Source organism: Thalassophryne amazonica, chromosome 19 (assembly GCF_902500255.1).
Source record: "Thalassophryne amazonica chromosome 19, fThaAma1.1, whole genome shotgun sequence".
In the NCBI taxonomy this organism is placed as follows: domain Eukaryota; kingdom Metazoa; phylum Chordata; class Actinopteri; order Batrachoidiformes; family Batrachoididae; genus Thalassophryne; species Thalassophryne amazonica.
The window spans coordinates 67,449,649-67,472,556 of record NC_047121.1 but is presented as its reverse complement, the minus strand read 5'-3'; the positions used below and the strand labels follow the sequence as shown (position 1 = coordinate 67,472,556).

Genomic DNA, 22,908 nt, shown 5'->3' with positions numbered 1-22,908 from the left:
GTTTCTTCTTCAGGGATTACTGTGTCTATGTGGCATGGCATGGAGGCGATCAGCATGTGGCACTGCTGAGATGTTATGGAAGCCAAGGTTTCTTTGATAGCGGTCTTCAGCATGTCTGAATTGTTGGGTCTTGTGCTACCCTTTTTCTTGACAATACCCCAGAGACTTTCTATGTGTTTCAGGTCAGGCCAGTTGGTTAATCAATCAAGTAGAATAACACCAAGGTCACCAACCCAGTTACTAGTAGTTTTGGCTCTCTGGGGAGGTCCCAAATCCTGCTGGAAAACAAAATCATTTGGCATCTCCACAAAGCTGGTCAGTAGAGGGAAGGACAAAGTGTTCTAAAACCTCCTACCAGACCATTAATGCTGACTTCTGGACTTGATAAAACACAGTGGGCCAACACCAGCATATGATATGACACCCCAAATCATCACTGCCTCTGAAGACTTCACGCAGGACTTCAAGCAACTTGGATTTTGTGCTTCTCCATTCTTCCTCCGGACTCCGGGACCTTGATTTCCAAATGAAATGAAAAGTATATTTCATCAGAAAGAGGACTTTGGAGCAGTGAGCAATTGTCCAGTTCTTTTTCCTCCTTAGCCCAGGTAAGACGCTTGTGATGTGTGGTTAAGGAGTAGCTTGACACTACGAATTAAACACTTGTAGCCCCTTTCCTGGACACATCTGTGCGTGGTGACTTTGATGCACTGATTCCAGCCTCAGCCCACTCCTTGTGACATGAGTCCAACTTCTTGAAACAGTTTTGCTCAACAATCTTTTCATGGCTGCATTCATCCCTGCTGCTTGTTCATCTTTTCCTACCACACTTTCCCTTTCCGGTTAACTTCCAATGAATACAATTTGATAGTGCACCCTTTCAGCAAAGTCATTGCTGAAAGGGCGCACTTTTTAATGTACCTGTGTACATTAAGGGCGCACTTTTTAAATGTACCTGTGTATTGTCATTTAAAAAAAATAAAAAATTCCCATCCGTTTGTTTTTACTGTTCTCTTAAAGAAAAATTTCAACCTTTTCCTTGTGTAATAAAACAAAAAGTGATGGAGTGAGAGATACAAGATGACAACCAATTTATTTAGTAATACATTCTGCAAACTAGAAATTTATTCAAACTTTAAAGCCAAAAAAAAAAAAAAAAAAAAAAAGAAAGAAAGAAAGGAGAGAAAAGGGGAAAACTTTAAGGAGCAGGGAGAGAAATGCATCAATTCACAAGCAAGGAACGCAATTTGTTCAACTGACAACACAAATAATACAATTTAGTTAAGGGAGCAAATCTTTTTTTTCTTTTTTTATCTGCCATTCCTTTGGAGCTAAAACATAATACAAAATATACAGGCATTGAACATGGGGGGGGGGGGGGGGGGGGGGGGGGGGGGGGGGGAGAGACACTCACAGAGGCCTCTGAGAAGCATTTGAATCAACATTGACAATATCTACAGCACTCTAAAGCTATTGTTGAATGTCTTCATAAATAGCAGGCATGGATGTATATGTATACACATGAGGTTACCATGTTAAAACACTTGCATTTGTTAAAAGGATGACATCTGTAGTGGTGAAAAAAAAAAAACAAGCTGTCAAGACTGATATTCAAAAAGCAAACATGAGGAGAGAAAACGTACACATCAGCAAAGGTTGTAAAGTTGTACCTTGTGGCAACCAAGACAAAGTCACTTTGTTGATTGTATAAGTACCCTAACAAAAAGACAGGATTTGGTCTATGAGAAAGTTAACGCCAGCCAGCATTGATCCTCATAGTCTTCTGTTGAGTAAGTACTTCTTGGGGCCAACATGAGATTGGGTAAGGCAAATTGGTGAGCTTATTAATGAGCTGACAAAGGTCAACTGAGTGAGGCTCAGGTCTCCCTGTAAGGGGACGTATAAACCAGCACTACTAACTCGGTAAACGCCACAACTGAGGTACATAAATATGTACAAGAGGGCGAAAGTGTTTAAAATCTCAAAGTCTGCTGTATCTTTCCCCATACATGAAGAATTCCAGCAAAGTAGCTTTAAATCTTACCCCCCCTTCTTAAAAATCTTTTTTTTTTGGGGGGGGGGGGGGGGGGATTATACAGATGATCCATGCATGGTAATTTTATTTAATCACACCTATCCCATAAATATCACATACAACCCTTGTAGCACACAGTTGGAGAAATGGGGGAAACGGGGGTTTTATATATATTAAAAGCAAGTAATATAAACAATTCAGTCAAATACTCTAGGGGCACGGGCGCTTTCCAGAAAAGCAGATCAGTGTTAAAAATCACAACAGACACTCTCAGTAATGTCAGTCTCCATGTATCATCATTTCCCCCAATAAAACAACAATAAATGTTATGAGGTATTTTAGTTTAATGTGAAAATGAAAAAGAATGGGGTCTTTTTTTTAAATCTTCATTCACTTTTTTCCTCTATTAGGAGGGATGCATTGAAAAACTCATTAAATTTAAATAATAACCAAACCACCCCCCCCCCCCAAAAAAAAAACATTCCATCAACTTTCAGCAACTCTTGAAATAAAATTCTCTATTTGCCATGAAGTGTTACAGAAATGTATTATTACCCAGCATCCATTAACTGTTTCCAGGCCAGTGTTGTTATGTACATAATACAAAGTGATGGCACCCTTGTTTTAAAGTAATATAGTTGGTTTTTCCTCATTAAGCTTTATTATTAAGAGAGAAAAAAAAGTGACGTGGATCAAACTTCCAATAAGCAGCTTCGTGCTGAAAACTGGTTGAGACATTTAGTGGACACAAACAATCAAAAGCAGCACAAAATAAAAGAGTTTACACATATAAACTGCTCATGAGATACAAAAGGATTTGTTAACACACTGCGTTTTTCTCCAGTCTGCGATTATTAAAACATTGAGTAAACTGCCTCAGAGTATTTGTCATTTTACAAGTACAGAATTTTAGCTGTTGTAGAAGTACATTTGGGGAATATGAACACCAAAAACACAGATCAATCGAGCACATTTCACTGTTTGGGAAGAAATACTGAATGAACAAACTATTTCAGGCACAAACAAGCAGACAAGTAGTTAATTTCAAATTTTAAGGAGGACCATGCTGCCCCTCAATGTACAACTCCAGCAGGTTTTGAACCAAATTATTAGCTTTCCATAGGTAAGTCACTTAAAAGTAGCCTATGGACTTCCCACGGCTTAGTGGCTTATTTAACATTCAGCATTCTGTACCAATTTTCGGAACCACAAATGCCTTGTAAAACAACCAACGAGCACGTCCCGCGCAGACTGCAGCCTTTAAATATAAAATTCTTAATTTTTTATGCCTGCACATTCATGAACCATCCAGCAGGCACCAGTGTTCATCACATCGCCTTGTTTATATGCTGTAACAATTTTCCTACACAGGTTTGGAAATGTTTAAGTGTTTGAGTTGGCCATCACTAATTTGCAGTACAGATGAAAACATTTGGTATCAGTCACTTTGTACTTGCTATGGTTTTATGTTCTCATATTATTTTTGGTATATTTAATTCAATACTTTGCTCACACAGTGAGCATCATGTTTCTCGCTGCAGTTGCTGTTTTAAGTTACCAACGCTCGCATGAAGGCAGGTGCCAGTGGGTCAAACGCACCGACGAGCACACAACATGCTCAATCAGCAAGTGGCAGATAAATTACAAGTAACACAGCAACTCAAAACTGAACAAAATCTATCAACCACCAAGTAATTCATTCATCCGCATTATATTCTTTTAATTTTTTGAGCAGCAAGATAGCATTTATTGTTTTGGAATTTGCAGTTACCATAGCAGGAAAGGTCTGCAAAGGATTTTGAAAATTGTGAAACCAACAGTGCTAAAAACCAACTTGTAGGCTTCACCCTCTCATCTGTTCATTAATAAAATTGCGCTGCCTCCTTGTGTACTCCTCCACAAACTCCAACGGAGCAGTGATGTACTCATCTAAATGTTGCTTGCTCTACAGCACAACTCCACAGAGCACCTTTAAGGCTGTTTCAACTGGAAATGCCAACATAAAATGCCACTCACACCATTTAATTAAATCTTACAGCTAGATTCACCTTTAGATCTTCAGTTTTTATGACTTCAGATTAGTAAATACAAAGTCCCACTGGTCTTTGGCCATTTTGCCATAAACATATACATTACAAAAAGGCAACTATTTTAGGATTCTGGTGAAAAGTGTTCTGCTAAAATTTCATTCTTATAATCACTGACCCAAGGTCTGTAAAACAGGATTGTCACTCCGATAAACAAGGAAATATAAATTTTGTATATTAGCATAAATTCTAGTAATGGAATTTTCAAAAGTGTAGCTAACAGACAAAAAAATAAAATCATGTAACCCTCCCAATAACAGACCCAAGTTACATTCTATCCATGTCAATTGTATATTAAAACAGAACCCTCAAATGACATGATTTATTCCATTAAATTTAAGTCAAAATATATACATACATAAAATTTCCAACAATGCATTTTTTTTTTTTTTTTTTTTTTTTTTAGACAAAGATAGCAAAATAATCTGAAATAAAACCACTCTCTAAGAAATAATCTACGGTATTTGTTAAATACAGATTTAGTCAGTGACTATTCATCTTTTGAAAGGGAAACAAGCAAAAATAAAAATCAGATCAAACTATAGCAGCAAACTGGCTTCTAGTGCTGTGGGAAAAGTTTGAAGCAGAACGCACGCCCAATGGGAATAAAAAGGTGCTGTACAAAAGTTGAGAACTCAGTGAATTTGTTCTTAGTTTGAAAGTCCAAATACAATACAAAAAGTGTGTGTACATGTATAAAGTCTGTATGTATAATGTATGTGCATATACACAGATTTTACATACAAACTCATGTTTTTTTTCTTCTAATAAAGAGACAGGTTCTCATAGTTGGACTGATAATGGATGACTTATTTTAAATAGTCAGTGCTTAAAAGATCACATCAGGTAAATGATCAAAGTTGAAAAATAAGAGCTAAAATTCCACCAGTTAAAAAAAAAAAAAAGTCATGGGAGGGACTTGGCACAAGCTGTCAAAGCTGAAACAAGTTACCCACAATGGACAAGCTAAGGATGAAAGTTTTAGAAACCAACTTTTGAACATGATACAAGAGATATGTAAACTAGCCAAGTCTGAAAGAGCTGCAAACCACTGCATACCATGGGTAAATTAACTACTGTCATACAGACTCAGGTTGTTCAAACAGCACACCAGCAAATAAACAGCGAGGCTTTTGGAATATATAGCGGCGATGTCAGGATGATATAGAACACTGGCTAAAAAAAAAAAAAAAGGTGGGGGAGCAGACTGGGGAGCAATTTCCTTAAGACTCCAACCTACTCGATTTCTCAGACTAGCTTACCAAAGTTAAATTAGAGCTGCAAACATAGATCGGACACTGACACACATACATACACGCGCGCAAGAACACACACAAGCATGCAACTGCAAATATCTATTCTACAAATGCATTAAGTCTTAAGGAAATTATAGTATATTCACTCCACACTTCCAAAAGGATACAGATAACACTCAGCTATTATCTGACCATGTACACAAACTACTTACAAAAACAAAATACAATTTTAAAAAAACGCCCGGGGGGGGGGGGAATAGGATTTAAATGGTTTGATAGAGAGAGCTTACTGTGCTGTCAACTATACAATTTACCCGTTTCTTAAAGGAGCATAGACTAACTGATAAAATAATGAAAATGGAAAAAGCGCACATATTGTGCCTGGAGGACAAGCAGTAATATTCACCGGATAAACATTTGTTAGAATTCAAGAAGAGCGGGGGGAAAGGCAAATAGTGCATAATAAGAAGGTTCTCGTTTTCATTTCTTTCATTTTTTTTTTTTTTTTAAACTTAAAAATCAAGCTGCATTAAATACAGGCTGTTTGTACAGGACAATTGCACTTCACAAAAACAAAAATATACAAACACACAAGGAAATGTGAATCAAATTAATTACAGGTGGGGAAAAAACACTACTTAAGCAGAGTTAACAGAAAAGGAAAAGAAACCCTTGTGGACTCACTTGTTATGGATTATTTTTCAACAAGCGCATTAAGGTGGTTGAACATGAAAGGGAGACAAGACGGCTGGGATCCTGAAGTCCAGAGTGGACTGGTGCTGCACAATTCCAGGTTTGTGTGCATGCAACTCTTCCTCCTCCTCCCATGAAATTCCCTTCTTAGAAACCAAAAGCTCAGAGTGACGGAGAGACAGCTGCTGAGCTGAAGCTGCTGTGGGTCTTGAGAGGATGGTGGTTTGTAAACTCTATGCTGTGTTAGTGGTAGGCGGGTTGTGTTACCACATGTCATCTGTGGATGCAGAGTCCTTAACAAGAGAGGAAAAGGAAGGAAAAAAATCCCTTCAGACACCAGGGCTACAACCACAAACTCTGTCAGCTCTGGACGGCTTTAATTATGTGTGATACAGATAATAAACGGTCATCCAGGAGGCATATAGCAAAGTATTTTCCTTGGGCATTGTCCTCAACACTTCCAAAAACCATCTGGAAACGTAGTTATTTATTATTACTTTAACCAAACAGTTATGTGGATGAAAGCACTCCCAATTCATTCACCCAACACAGACAACAAAAGCAACAGGATTAACTAGTATGGACGCCTCATAGTTCTCAAGTATCAGGGAACCTCATTGGACATCACTGTTTAGTTAATACTAAAAAATAATACTTTGTCATTCTTAAAAGTAAATTTCAGCTTCTACATATTAAAATTTCCACAATTACCCATTTTTAACTCAAACCAAAAACAAATCTTTACAACATGATATATATATCAAAGCCAAATAGGTTGCGTAAGCAATCTCACATTTTAATATAACAAGTAAATCCCAGCTTTACATGAACATTTCCCAGAAGTGCAAACAGTATGGCACTGTATGGTCAATGTGCGTGGAGCAGGCAGTGCTCAATAACTGACCCTGTACCTGAATAATCAGTATGTACTTAATGGCCGTCACATGGCACACAATTCCTGAACGAAGGGAAAAAGTAAAAAAAAAAAAAAGTCACAATTTGTTGAGAAAAGGTGGACGAAAAAGCTTTATCACCAAACAGCCTCCAAAGCACGAGCGCAAAAGGGACGAAAGAGGAACTTAACAAAACCAAAGGTCACGATCTCGATGCTTAAATGAAACGCGCCTGGAGCCACAGCTGGAGCAGAGTGTGTCTGCATCTCTGAGTTCCAGGACTCAGCGCTGGGACGGACCTCATAGCGCCTGAGTCCTGGAGAAACTGCAATCAGAAGCTGTGGAGATCTGTGTGCACGTCGGTGGACCACCTGCTCTGGTTCCTGGTCCAGAACAAAAGAGGGATCATCTCCATCATCAGAATCCACACTGTCTGACGACACGCTGCGCACTCCAGCTTGCTCCAATTAAAAAAAAAAAAAAAAAAAAAAAACCTCTGGTGTGCCGTGGTCACTGCTGTGTCACTGTATTACGTTACTAAGCCATATATATTGGTTTAGAACAGAAAACTGTCAAAAGAGGGAATAAATATGAGTGTAAAGATGATTGAATATATCAGAGCAATAAATTGATCTGTGTGTGTGAATGCACATTGACTCGTGTGGTTATTTCAACCAGCTGCAGCTGATCCACAGCGTGAATTCTGGCTTCCAGAACAGCTCTTTATATAATCTTTTGAATTATCTACCCGTTGCCACATGTACATAAGGGCTGGATTGTCATTCCTACACTCATTGTTATATTTAATAAAAAATAATAAGCACACGCAGCAGCTGCTGCTGCCGCTAATGCTGCATTCAAGGACCGTCAGAAATTACACACTTTTTTGTTGTTTCAAATTCAGCAGCTGCTTGTGGCAAAATAACTAAATGTATCCACACAAAAGATTAATTCTGCCTGAACCCATTAAACCTGACCCCGCACCCAGATAAAAAAAATCCAAGCAAACAGACTGAGTTTGCCCTGTAATTTCTGATGGTACATGAACGCAGCAGCAACCTCAGCGCCCACTAACTGGCTTCTGCATTGTGTGAAAACATTCAGCTGGTCGAACGAAGTCAAACTAAACAATAACGTTACAAAAACTAAACAAACGATTAAAAAACGTCAAGAACGACAGCAAAATGAAACAGACAAATTGAGGTTTTTGTTGCCCTTTGTTCAAATTTTTCAACAGCTTAAAAATCCAGACGAAGGATTGCAGGAACGAAGCTGCATGAAGGTTAAACAATGCCAACGAAAGTCAATGAAAGTCCAGATTTCTTGTTTCGTCAGGGCTTCATTGCCCTTCATTAAGTGCCATGTGACTGGGCCATAACATTGGTTAGTATATACTACCAAACATTTACTGTACTATGTACTACACACAAACAAGTGGTAGGGACGCACTTTCCACGTACTACTGCACTGCGGCTTTACATATCCTTCGACCCGGATGTCAGATGACTGATATGTGCATACCCATGCCACAAAAATTTCTATCTTGTACCAGCACACTTTTTTTAAGTCAGTTCCTGAAATATATTTGTGCAGTGCTACAGGCTTTTGGACACTGCTAGTCTATGGCCTACGGATTGTGACAAAGTGCTTCTCGCATGATCCTATATAGTAAGCTAGTTCAGAGTTATCATGGGTGTCACTCATCTCCTTCTTGAACATATTTAATACAGAGTTCTGTATTGTTTGTTTTTCTTAATGACTGATGTCAACTGTATCCATCCACTGACTGATCTAAAGAAAACTGGCTGTAAAAGTGATCATTTACTTGTCATACTGAAGGATGCCATTACTTAAACGTTGGATATATGCTACGGCATACAGCTACGGCATGATGAGGCACGGTGGTCAGCTACTTTCCTCACTTTCTTACACCTTCCCCTCCCTTTCAGGCAACTCATTACTGCTGGGTGGGCAGCAGGAGGCATCAGGTACCAGTCCCAGCTGGGGCTCAAACCAAGACCTTCTACGCAGAAGGCCGGTGCTCTAAGCACAGAGCCACCACACCCATGCCATTACTCATGCAACCCATTATTGTAAAGATTTGTTTTTGGTTTGAGCTTAAAGGGGATAATTTTAGAAATTTAATACCAGGACACATGATTTTTTTTTTTATTGGGGGGGGGGGGGCACATAAAGAAATTAAAATGTGTAAAAATATATATTAATCCCAAGTGAGTGAAGACCTTCTATATCCATTACGGTAAACTGTCGGAATCAAATAACTTTTATAGTTGTGGGAAAACAAGACATTCAAATATGCTAAAAGGTTACATATTAAGCAAAATCCATTCAACCATGGTTACTTAACAATAATGCATGCCCCTTGCCTTTCTGTAGTCTCCCCCCTTCTAGTTGGGTGACCCCCCCCACCCCCCACCCCCCCCACCCCCCGAGGATCAGCAGATCAACTGGATTTTCGTTTTTGACAGAACTCCTAAAGTAGTGTCTCCTAACCATCTCACTTCAGACTGCTTACTCAAAGAGGGCAAGTACAATACAGGATTCACTATAATTATGAAGGCAAAGTATGGCTCTGTACTGACTTTCCATCACCAAACTTCAAGCATAGAACCTCTAAGTTTTACCATGTTGCTTTACTGTGTGTAGCATGGTGTACTGCTGAATGTGTTACTAGCATAACTTGTAATTCTAGAGCACAAATTCAGGTTCAGTGAAGACACTTAAAGGTCCAACCGATACATTATCACTGATGTCATTTTAAACAGCTTTTGCTTATATATGTTAATTTTATCTATCAAAATACATATACCTCTGATAGCTAGTACTGTGTGCGTGCATACTGATTTTTTTTTTTTAACACATCATTAAAAGTCAATTATGAAAATACACCCACAAGCTTCAAATTTCATACATACACAAAGACTTTCATACCCATGGTGGCACAAAGACAGCTGCTAATGATCACTCAACAAAAAAGAACAATGAATAAATAATTAAACCCTGAAAAAAATACAACCTGAATTTCCAACATTATACGACAGCCAAAAAGAAACCATGCCATTTTAAACATCTTTAAAAAAGTGAAAATAGTCACATTTTGTAAATAGACATTCAGCAGGTTGTCATTATTATTGTGTCTAAAGCGCTTGCACAGTACCGTATTTAAAATGTTAAGTTGCAATTACTACCAAAGGTGGTTCAAAAGAATATATTTTCAAAAGGATGAACATGGCAATTAATGTGAGATTCTACAAATGTCACTTCCAACAAATCTGCAAAACAGGTCTCAGACATTAATTTGGAAAGTTCTTTGTAGACTAGTGGCAAAAATATGTCCACTCTGTATTCAGGCTGCACTGCATAATATATAACGTCAAAGGTCCTGCCAGCTTTCTTAAGGTACTGAAATTTTTAAGATAGCTCAGTGTATTAAAGTAATTTAGACCATCCATTTTTATAAAACATGAAACACAACTGTCAATTTTCACCATCAAGGACAAGACAGCGTGCACAAGTACAAGCAGCTGACCCAGTGTACTCATATGCTGAAAATTTAAAAAGCACAGTATCTTCATAAAAAAAAAAAAAAAAAAAAAGAAAAGCTTTGTGGACTATATACAAAGGAATGATGATAAGAAAAGCTCATTTGAAGGCTGTGTCACTGAGGTCTACATATGTCTTTATTCCATAATCACAAGATTGTATCCATTACTAATGCTTTCTCCTTTGATTTAAAGACTATTAAATCAATAAGGACCATTAAAGGCAGATAAAACTCACTGATAAACACAGCTGGAAAGATAGACTGTGCTATAAACTAATGATTGATGCATATCAATGAAAATAAGGAGCTCTTATAACTGAAATATCTGCCTCGGACAGTCCGCATTTAAGCAGAATTCATCCATCATCTGCGATTTCATAAATGCTACCACTGACACAGTGTTAACCAATCACAAAATATCCCCCGGTTCGCTTGAGGAAATGCTGTGACGTAGCATGGGCACAGAAAGCTACACATGGCGAACACGCACTGATGTAAATGCCATAATTACTGGACTATAAGCCTCTACTTTTTTCCACGCGCTTTGAACACTGCGGCTTAAACAATAATGCGGCTAATTTATGAATTTTTACAGGCTTTCTCATAAGTCGAAATACGCCAATTGATGCTGCCCATTAACTGGCTGAAAGCTGCGGCCCTCATGCGGTGTAAATTCACACACACAATATAAAGTCTTACCTGCTTGTTTTAGTGGATTCATCAACATGTCTTGCAGAAAACGACATCTGAAAAAAAATCCTTGTCGTGGATGAAGAAAAGTCCCTCTGGCACTTTGCGCTACAGTTACACCTCCTGTTAGATCAGTCAGCCGAGCCTTCTCTCTCCCTCACCCCCCCACTTCCCCACTGTGTCTCTGCCTGTGCTACAAGTTAAAAAAGTCACAGCGCCTTAATGTCTCATTTACCACAGACACCAGGCAATCCTTGCTGCACGATGACATCATCTCATGATGCACAAAAAAAAAAAAAAAGAGTTAAAATTACCGGTACTCAGTTCTGCATGTGGAGCGGAGATGCCGCAAGACACCGACACCGTGCATGTGCTGGATGATGTGCGCGTCAGAAAAACAGCATTTACGGTAAGTATTTAATTAAAAGCTTAAAAAAAAAAAAAAAAAAATCTGTCTGACATCTTTGTCCCTTCTATACTGAAGGGCTACCGTGGCAGAGTTTTGAACCTCTGTGCCCATGTGACATCACACATCGCTGTTATAGCAGATGACATGGCAGCCTGCTGGTGGCTTTAAACCAGCCATACATAAACAATCATACTTTTAACATAAATTATCAGACATGCCTACAACTTTTCATATGGGCTGTCAATATCATAATCTAACGACCCAATCATGAAATTATGTTGTTTTCCATTCCTTCAATTAGCGAAATCTTCTCACAAAGCATGAAATGGAACCTAAGTTTGGTTGCTTTCTTTTTTCTTTAAAATACACCTGCAATATTGCAACCTTCAGTTCAAATTACAAGAAGTTATCAAGTTTAAAGAAGCATAGGTCACGTTATGAGACTTGAACCCCTATATGATATTGCGGGATTTAACCACTTCCAGGGACAGTCTGCCATTGTGCAACACAAACACAGCATCACTTCACATGGAAAGATGGTGTACTGTTTTGTTTTCGGCTGCAATCACTGAAGCAGTCGCAAGAAGTGCTGTTTTTTGGTTCCCAGTGGAGAAGGGAAGACAAGGCTAGTGGGAGAGGTTGTTTTTTTTTTTAAGGTTTAGCGAGATTTAATGTGAATAATGAGGAGTTGAAGTTGGACCAAAAAGAGCACACACAGACCATGCCGCTCTGTTATGGCCGTGGCCCAAATCCACCACTGTCCTGGAATGTCACGGCCTATCAGTCAGTATCAAACATGTTCAATATGTCCATGAAAACAGTTGTGGTGGTTCTGAATTAAATCAATGTCAGAGAAAGTGCCATGTTTCTGATGTGGACAGACAAGTGACTGGGCAATAATAGGGGCTGTCCCCGGAAGTAGAATTATTGCATCATATGGTGTTTCATTTTAACCCTTTAATCACCCACCCTCAAACAAGACTATGGTATCCTATAATGAAGGTTTATACATTTGTTAAATCACTTTATAATGCCTACAGTTGTGTTCCAAATAATAGCAGTGTGTTTAAAAAAAGTGAGTAAAGCTCGAAATCCTTGTAATAGCCGTGATTTGCATACACGCAAACACATTGGGAACACTGCACATTCTATTCCAAATCAAAACATAAAGAATAATTTATCACAATTGTTATTACTTTACAGAAAGTGAATAAAAAAGGAATATAAGGCTGATTAAAAAATAGTGTCTGCATTTTTCTTTACAAACTCAAACATTTACTGTATAAACTAAAAAATGCTTGAGGATGTAGTTTTCTGTGAATCACTGAACTAATATTTCTTTGTATAACCACCGTTTCTGAAAACTGCTTCACATTCATGTTGCATGGAGTCAACCAACTTCTGGCACCTGTGAACAGGCATTCCAGCCCAGGACCATTGGATTACATTCCATAATTCCTTTCAATTTCTTGGTTTTGCCTCAGAAACAGCATTTCTGATGTCACCCGACATTTCCTGTCAGATCAAAGTCTCGGGATTGGGCTGGCCACGCCATAACGTTAATGTTGTTGGTCTAGAACCAAGATGCTGCTCGCTTGCTGGTGTGGTTAGGGTCATTGTCTTATTGAAACACCCATTTAAAGGGCATTTCCTCTTTAGACTAAGGCAACATGACCTCTTCATGTATCCAAATTGATCCATCATCCCTGGTATGTGATAAATAGACCTGACACCATGGTATGAGAAACATCCCCATATCATGATGCTTGCTCCACCATCACTGTCTTCACAGTGTAATGTCACTTGAATTCAGTTTCTGCCTTTGAGAGTGTAATAAGGGTTAGCAAAAAGAAAAATGCAGACACTGCTATTTTTTGAACAGCCTAATATTCCTTTTTCTTCACTTTCTGTAACAACAAATTTGATACATTTTTCTTCATGTTTTTATTTTGAATAGAATGTGCACTGTTCCCAATGCATCTGCTCATATGGAAATAAAAAACTATTTTAAGGATTTTGAACTTCACTCACTTTTTTAAAACACACTGCTATTATCTGGAACACAACTGTATATAAAGGGAAATACAGAACCCATTATCTGATAGTCACCAACCCTGCTCCTGGGGATCACCTGCCCTGCATGTTTTCAAAGTGTAACTACTGCAACTACAGCTAATAAGTCAAGTCTGGTGTTTCCTAGATCTTGATTAGCTGAGCACACAACTTAGTAGCAGTAAATGAAGAGGTAACAGTTAGAAAACATGCAGAGAAGGTGATATCCAGGATCGGGGTTGATTACACCAGTGCTTCTGTCATATCACACACACAAAAAGGACTACTTCAGTCTTCTCTTTTCAGATTGAAAGGGGGGGCAGAGTGTCACATATACTGACAGGGTCAATCCATATCAACTTTTATTTTGGGAAGATTCCCCTCCATGCCATTACAGCCCTAACATTTGATCAAAACACCATTTCCTTATTATTCAATAGTCACATGCATTGGGGGGTTGAATCTACACAAAACATCAAAAAGCATGCATGCTCCAAACAAAGTACAAGTACAGGGAGTTTCAGGTGTTACAGGAAAGGCTGGGATACTTACTGTGTCATCGTTTCGGTAAGGGTTGAGCTTGTTGTATACCGCTTCAATCACACTTCGTCTGAGAATAACAATCATGTCAATAGTTAGCTTTCATTGGAGAGAGAGAGAAAAAACAAAAGACATTCAGATTGAAATGTGTATTAATCTAAAGATATACATTCTATTTTCTGGCATATAAGTCACTTTTTGTTTTTTTTTTGTTTTTTTTACTAGTTTGGAAGGCCCTGCTACAATGTATTCGCCCATCGGAGTACCCAGGGCTGATGTCATCACAAATAAAAAATAAATTACAAATAACTCACCTGTTTGTGTCCATTTTTGTCATTTTCTCATTCATGAAATGTGCTCCTTGTAATTTAATTTAATTTCAGATGGGCACTTAACCAACACTCTTCAAAAAAAAAGGGGGGGGTGGGCTGATGCAGTATATACCAAAAAATCATGAGTTTGTTAATCTTCATAATAATAATTATAATTATTACTACATTTATTATTACTACAGTAACTATATAGGACTTTCACAGGAATCAAAGCACTAAAGAAAATAAACTCAGAAGAATAAATGTTGATAAGAAGTACACTTTAACAATGCAGAAACATCCCAAATTAATGAGACGATAATAGAGAAATAAGGTGCAACTTATACTCTGGTGCAACTAATATGTGGGCTTTTCCTCTTAACATACAAAATTTTTCTGGTGTCATTAACGCCAAACACAAAACTCACTTGCTTGCCAACTCTCCACCAGGAGGAAGGTTAGGGATGCTCTCAGATGCTAATGTCCGCATTACTTGGATAATATCTGGGATGCCTTCCTCACTTTGCTTTCTGATCATCTCTATAAGAGAACAAATGACCATTTTTGCAACATTAACAAGTGCACAAGCTATACATGCAGCATAAAAGAGGAGTATACTAATGAGCAATATGACATACATGTAAAGATTGTATAACCTCTGAGTAAATGCATGCCGAAATTGAGAAATAGTGTGTGACTTCATATCAATTATCAAAAACAAAGACCTCGCCACAGGAGAAGCCTCTAAGACACATGACAACTCAGAGTTCAATGGATACGGCTGGAGAAACTGGCAGTAGGGCAACTTTTATCCATTATTTCCAGTTAATGCTTAATGCTGGAGGGGAGCCCCCCCCAACAAAAACAAATGAAATCTTATGACTCCTGCATTCCTTCTAGCAAACTGCAGCATCATTTTGAACCAGGTCCTTCTTAGTTTCAGACACACATACAGGGGTCTATGCGAATTTAGACAGTGACCATTTTTGCAATTTTTGTTCTGTGTACTGCCAATGGTACGGATACTAGAGGAACTAGTTTCACAATGGAACAGAGATTTGATGCCCAATGCTCCCTATGAATGGGGGACATTTCTCACATTCATCCACCAATTTTTGTTCAGGTTTTTCCTTTAATCTTTGAAGCATCAATAGGCCATGGTTATAAAAATTCTTTGCACAACATTTTGAGACAGATCCTGACAAAAGAAAAGGAGCTGTGACATTTTCAGAATTTACCATTACAAGACACAAGCAGGCAGTTCTATTAAGGGGATCAATATAAAAAAAAAACCCTGAAATTCTCAACTCAACTTCATTACGATTAGTGGTGCATTTCTTAAAGAAACTGAACAACCCAGTTCCAACCCAGATCCTGACAAAGGAAAGCAAGTGTGACATTTTTATATAATTTACTACTCCAAAACAAGCATTTTTAATAATAAAATTAATATAAAAAAATATCTGAAATTCTCAAATCAACTTAATTTCAGATAGCAATGTATTTCTGTCAAAAAAAAGAAAAAAAAAAGAAAATCTGGGCAACCAAGTTGTGACAATAACTATACTAAACTGCTACAAAAAAATGCAAATATGCAAGATAATGTCGTCAAGACCTCCTAGTATATAACAGTTGTTTATGACAGTCAAGACCAAGACCTACTCTTACCATAACACATCTACATGCAGGTAGAACTGGATATTTATGATGCCTAACACCCATACTTAATTCCTCAATGACATTTTGACATTACAATAGGAATGGCTTTTGTTAAGACTACATTAAAGTACGATAATGTTCATCAATCAATCAGTTTATCTACACTCTCCTATAAGTTTGGCATTCAAACAAAGATTCTTTGTCACACGCCCATAACTAGTTATGGCAACCTTCGATACACTGATAAATTCAAAACTTTTAATTCCTTTCCTTGAACACCAAGTATATAGTTTGGCTATGTAGTACTACAAGGGTGTGGAAGCAGGAATAAAGGTCACCTGCCATACTTAACTACAAAGACTTTTACATGCAAGTACATCCCTCTTATTGTCAAGTAAAAAGAAGAATATTTTTTAGAGAACAAACCTTCGGCTTGTTAAAATAAAACTTTGGAAATTTGGGTTGTACCATGAAACTATGAATGCAAATGATACTCTGTGCTTTGTGTGGATGAAAACATTTTAACACTGTGAATATTACCTGAATTTGTGCAGCAGCATATCTGCCTAATTTAACAAGCTAACACTGTTTTTAATTTTAAACTCTCAAGCATAAAGAAATTAATGGTACATCATAAGGATATTTGTGAGAAGTCATTGGGGACCTAACGGAAATTAATTACTTGATACCAACATCCTGTACATTATCCAGGTGCTCCCAAAAGCAAATGAAGAGTTATATGCCCTGTGGTGTTTGCTGTCAAGTTTTGCTCTTTCTGAGCACTGCACAAGCTCTCACCAAAAGTAATTTTGTTCTTAATAATGGCATGAACCACTGTATGAGTGAGCACATTCTTATTTAAAAAAAAAAAAAAAAAAAGGGAAATTTGTTTCTTTAATGCTTAAAATTTTCACAAATTTACATGAAAGTAAGTGAACAAATATACAAGATGAAGACAGTGATATATTCCAGAATAGATTGTTTGCTTTATCTCCCTACCTTCTACTCTGGTCTCCAGATATTTATCCAGTTCAGCTTCCCGTTTCACCGCTTCCTGAGACACTTTTGAAGCACCTGGGAAGCAGACTAACACAACACTCATATTGTCCCGGCTTCCCTGTTGAATAAAGCAGAAAAAAAAAAAAAAACATTAAAATACAGTTGTCATATCATACAAAATGCCAAGAGAAAGCAAAGTGCCATGACAAATTTTGCCAAAATATCATACCTTATACAAGCAGGTGTCAACAATTTCATTGCTGACTCTTTCAAGATCATCTGTCACCTCTAGCCTTGACCTGACAAAGTCACACAGTTCCTCGTTGGCCATGACATCCCAGATGCCATCACAAGCTAGTATAATGAACTCATCTTCACCCTCACATCTCTCTATTGCATAAACTTCAGGCTCAGGAGAGACAAGCTGCTCTGTGGGCCCCTTTCCATGCACACACTTGTAGTCAAAATCTCCTAGTGCCCTTGATACTGCAAGAGACCCATTAACTCGCTGAATCATGACTGAGCCACCAGCATTCTGGATCCTTTCCTTCTCCAGTGGGTTGTTGGGTTTGTGATCCTGTGTAAAGAAGTGCACAGCGCCACCCCGGCTCAGGAGTCCCCGTGAGTCTCCACAGTTGATAAAGTAGACATGGCTTGGAGAAATCATCACCCCCACTGCTGTGGAGCCACTGCGGTCCACACCATGTTTCTTCTCAGAGATGGTTCGCATGTGTTCGTCAATCTGCAGGAATCCTGTGCGGATCCCATTCTTCACACTTTCCACAGACGGGTCCTCATTTAGAGCGCTCTGGAAGTCTGAGTTACTGGTGATGTGCTCCAGCAGGTGCTCACAGCAGTATTTGGCCACCTGGGAGCCAGCATGCCCATCATAGACAGCAAAAAATGACCAGAGGTCGAGACCATGAGGCAGACCAATAACTGCTGTATGTGCATCTTCCATCTCTACCCGCCAGCCCTGCATACTGCTCAGACCATACCTCAAATTGTTACCCTCACCATGAGAATTATATTTTTCCATCTTTGGTTTGTCCAGAAATGCCCCCATTGTGTCCCTTTGGAAACCTACAACACAAACAGCAAAGCAAAATTGTATTATTTCCAAACGCTGTCAATAATTCACAGAAATACAGAGGCTCTTTTTCCATGTGCTGGTAACAGTTGTACAGTAAAAAGAGATGAGTTAGCCTAGCCCTGACAATAACTGAAAAAAAAACAAAAAAAACAAATGCATCATGTTGTACTTCTCCAATTTAAAAGGTCATAACAAGGACTAGCCGTTATAATGTGTTATATTTTGATGCATCAGCACAACTGAAAAAGCAATTTTCTTCAGTCTGTGCAATATCCCATACGAGGTCTATTAGAAAAGTATCTGACCTTCTTATTTTTTTCAAAAACCATATGGATTTGAATCACGTGTGATTGCGTCAGCCAAGCTTGAACCTTCGTGCGCATGCGTGAGTTTTTTCACGCCTGTCGGTTGCGTCATTCGCCTGTGAGCAGGCTTTGAGTGAGGAGTGGTCCACCCCTCTCGTCGTTTTATCATTGTTTAGGAATGGCTCAGAGACTGCCGCTTTGCTTGATCAAATTTTTTCAGAAACTGTAAGGGACATCAAAGTGGACGCCATTCGAGAAATTCAGATGGTTTTTGGTGAAAATTTTATGGGCTTCAAAGAGATTACGGAGTGTTACTGTCGCTTTAAGGACGGCCCAGAGCGACTGGTGGTGCGCCGCGCTCTGAAGCCGCCATCGACAGGCTGAGCGACCATTTCATTTCTAAACGGATGGCTGTATGGATCCGTGACCATCGTGTGCAATTTCTCTGGTTATCACAAGAGCTGGACATCAACCATTTTCCGGCAGATTTCACTTTTAACAAGAGATTTTGTCATGGAAAGCCGAGCGGAGGCTTCGCGCATCACGATGGATTCGCTACTGGAGCGAGACAAAACCACCTCCGTTTTGGTCTCAAAGGACGGCTTTGAGATGGCGTTCAGACAGCTGTCGGTGGTTTTTCCATCGAGTGATTATCCGAGAAATTGTGGATGTGCCTGGGCATGCCAGAACATGTCCTGTGAGGCTTCATCACGGCGTTGCTTTGCGCCATGCGACACCGCCGCGAAGCGCGAAGCCTCCGCTCCTCTTTCCATGACAAAAACTCCTGTAACAGTGGAATGTGCCGTTCATTTCCAAACTGGACGCTGTGTTTTATCCGGGATGTCATCTGGCTAGCACAGGAATTGTGAAAAGACGTGGACATCAGCACTTTTTCGGCACATTGAGACAGACATGCAGAGGAATTCCGCGCGTCGTGGTGGTGCCACATGGCGCATAGCAACGCCGTGATGAAGCCTCACGGGACATGTTCTGGAATGTCCAGGCACATCCACAATTTCTTGGATAATCACTCGATGGAAAAACCACCGACAGCTGTCTGAACGCCATCTCAAAGCCATCCTGTGAGACCAAAATGGAGGTGGTTTTGTCTCGCTCCAGTAGCGAATCCATCACAACGCGCGAAGCCTCCGCTCGGCTTTCCATGACAAAATCTCTTGTTAAAAGTGAAATCTGCCGGAAAATGGTTGATGTCCAGCTCTTGTGATAACCAGAGAAATTGCACACGATGGTCACAGATCCATACAGCCATCCGTTTAGAAATGAAATGGTCACTCAGCCTGTTGATGGCGGCTTCGGAGCGCGGCGCACCACCAGTCGCTCTGGGCCGTCCTTAAAGCGACAGTAACACTCCGTAATCTCTTTGAAGCCCATACAATTTTCACCAAAAACCATCTGAATTTCTCGAATGGTGTCCACTTTGATGTCCCTCACAGTTTCTGAAAAAATTTTGATCAAGCAAAGTGGCAGTCTCTGAGCCATTTCTACACAATGAAAAAAACGACGAGAGGGGTGGACCACTCCTCACTCAAAGCCTGCTCACAGGCGAATGACGCAACCGACAGGCGTGAAAAAACTCACACATGCGCACGAAGGTTCAAGCTTGTCTGACGCAATCACACGTGATTCAAATCCATACGTTTTTTGAAAAAAATAATAAGGTCGGATACTTTTCTAATAGACCTCGTACATGTATGTCACCTGCTGTACAAAATGCCCACCTTCACATGAGCTAACAACTTAAACTGACAAACACGGGACATGAAAGTAAAATCAGAATTAAATGTAGAGTAGAATGTATGAATGGGGGTGATAAAAGTTTTCATCTGTACTGTAAATAAAATTACTCATGGCAAACTTTAAATACTATTACGAAAACTCTGAACCACTCATATTTGTAACACTGAACATCACATGCCGAGTTGCCCCCTGATGAACACTGGTACCTCCTGGACCACTCAGAAAAACACATGCATATCAAATAAATAATATTCAATTACTTAAGTCGGCGCAGGGTCTGTACATGCAAGAGCATGTATGCTGCTTGTAAGATTGAAAATGTTGTTATAGCAGGGGAGGACTTAATAAAATCTATTAAAGAAAAAAGATTGCAAAAACTTAGTATGTGAAACATTCATGGCTCATACTTGTAGCATAGCTCAGTGGGATAGGATGAGTTCCATTCCTTGTCACATTACCCATCTGTGTCCCTGGACAAGACATGATTCAGTCTAAAAATATAACCAATGTGTACATTAAAGCTACTGGCAGGGGTAGTGCACTTGGTTGCAGTGTGGAAGGACCCCAGTTCAAACTCCACCCCTTCCACATTTCTCCATGTAATATGGAGTTGCATCAGGAAGGGCATCTGGCGTAAAACTTGTGCCAATTCAACATGCAGATCCACCTCAGATTTGCTGTGGCAACCCCGAGTGCAAAACAAGGGAGCAGCCAAGGGACTTAAGGCTAACAAGACTAGTAAATAATTAAATTCCCTGTAACCATTAGAACATTATTCAAGTTATCTACGTTTTATAGAATCTTTAATGCCCCACATAATAACATATTTTATTCTTTGTAATTCTGAGCACTTCCAACATGCTCATGTTGGTTTATCATATTAATAGTGCTCTAATCTTTTGCATTAATACATTAACTTTACTTAACTAACAAAGCCGTCAGTCCATAATTTATCATTATTATTATTATGCTTTGTCACAGGCTAAACATGATTATAAATATATAAATACACACACAAATGATTAGAATAAAAGGAAAGTAATATAAATAACACCAACACATTTGAGCCACAGCTTAAAAAAAATATATTAATAAGGACAAGTTTTCAAATTAGCTCATTACATTAAGAATTTTAAAAATTCATAGAGCCAATGACTCGAAAACTTTACACCTCTTTACACATGATCTTAGAAATTCAACATTAATGCTAACGCTGAGGTCGTCTGAAATCAGAATGAAACTGCTAAAGAACTACAACTGTCGCGCTTGGCAGAAAAGGAAAAGTTCACCATGTAGTAAATCCACATCACAACCCAAATAAACAGACAGTGCAGCCTGGTCGTAAGCCTTGACCTGTGCTCCCCAACTTTGACGAGGATTTGTTAACGGAACGTTACAGGCGAGGAAAGCTCTCGGCCTGGCTAACACCGCACTCACTAAATGCTAACAGGACTAACTCATCGTCCATCGGAGGCTTTAATAATAAACACCATTCATTATCCATTACGACTTACCAAATATCCAATACAGCGATAAACAGCAACTGTATAACGACTAACTGCAGAGACGGTGCGCCGACGAAACCAGTTTGTGGCGATTTAGCCAAACTAGCTAGCCATTAAAGAGCTAGCAATAAAGAATCGTCAACTGAAAACTCGGCATGTAACGTTAAACAGTGTACGTGCTAAAGTTAACGTACGCCTGTGGTGCGTTACATTATCGCAGTTGGCATTCTAAAATATACCCTACTATATATATAGATATATATCTATATCTATATATATAGATATATATTCCGGGCAATTTTCGAACCACAGCTTTGTGCGGCCACGCAAAAGATAGCCGAAACGTCCGCCTCAGTCTGACAGCTTGACAGCCTGCGAGCTAAGCTAACGTTAGCTGCACCGATCCACACAGCAAAGACCCGGATGTTGCAGGTTGCTCGAAAACATGACGTAATCCCAAAAGAGCTCCCTGACTGTCCTACGAATAACCTCGTTCTGACAGATCGGTTTAATACGGCGTAAAAACTTTATATATATATATATATATATATATATATATATATATATATATATATATATATATATATATATATATATATATATATATATATATATATATATATATATATATATATATATGTACTCAGTTGTACATGCCGATAACTGCGGAAAATCTCACTCCCATAAAATCCCTGGAGGACTGTCTTCTATCAGTGAGAAGTTGGATGTCTAGTAACTTCCTACTTTTAAACTTTGATAAGACTGAAATGATGGTTCTTGGTCCAGCGAGACATCGGCATCAGTTTGACCAGCTGGCGCTCAGCCTGGGTTCGTGTGTCATCCATCATACGGACAAAATGAGGAACCTTGGGGTAATTTTTGATCCCACGTTGTCTTTTGACCTCCACATCAGGGATGTTACTAGGACTGCTTTTTTCCATCTGAGAAATATAGCGAGGATCCGCCCCATCCTGTCCATGGCTGATGCTGAGACCCTGATTCATGCTTTTGTTTCTTCTAGACTAGATTATTGTAATGTTCTATTTTCAGGGTTACCA

At 39.0% G+C, this 22,908-nt stretch overlaps 1 protein-coding gene across 3 annotated transcripts; it reads right to left on the bottom strand.

Moving 5' to 3' along the window:
• Positions 1 to 422: 422 nt before the first annotated feature.
• Positions 423 to 22,219, bottom strand: ppm1aa (protein phosphatase, Mg2+/Mn2+ dependent, 1Aa). Of its 3 annotated transcripts, none has more exons than XM_034194923.1 (6): positions 21,860 to 22,219; positions 17,419 to 18,272; positions 17,190 to 17,307; positions 14,960 to 15,071; positions 14,233 to 14,290; positions 423 to 526 (listed from the first exon to the last, which is right to left on the bottom strand). In XM_034194923.1, the coding sequence occupies exons 2-6, from the start codon at positions 18,253 to 18,255 to the stop codon at positions 464 to 466; spliced, it is 1,188 nt and encodes a 395-aa protein (XP_034050814.1). In that variant the 5' UTR covers positions 18,256 to 18,272; positions 21,860 to 22,219; the 3' UTR covers positions 423 to 463. The 3 variants fall into 3 exon arrangements, with proteins under 3 accessions (XP_034050814.1, XP_034050813.1, XP_034050811.1); XM_034194922.1 differs by lacking the exons at positions 423 to 526; positions 21,860 to 22,219 and adding exons at positions 1,406 to 1,568; positions 9,479 to 9,481; XM_034194920.1 differs by lacking the exons at positions 423 to 526; positions 21,860 to 22,219 and adding an exon at positions 5,868 to 6,364.
• Between the last annotated feature and the right edge of the window lie 689 nt (positions 22,220 to 22,908).

Bases quoted from the DNA above. Each gene is read 5' to 3' on its own strand.
- ppm1aa (XM_034194923.1), bottom strand. From the start codon at position 18,255: ATGGGGGCATTTCTGGACAAACCAAAGATGGAAAAATATAATTCTCAT. The intron at 14,291-14,959 runs GTGAGTTTTGTG...TGTTATTCTCAG, and splicing joins GGTGGAGAGTTGGCAAGCAA to ACGAAGTGTGATTGAAGCGG. The intron at 527-14,232 runs GTAAGTATCCCA...TTTTCATTTCAT, and splicing joins CTTACCGAAACGATGACACA to TTGGAAATCAAGGTCCCGGA.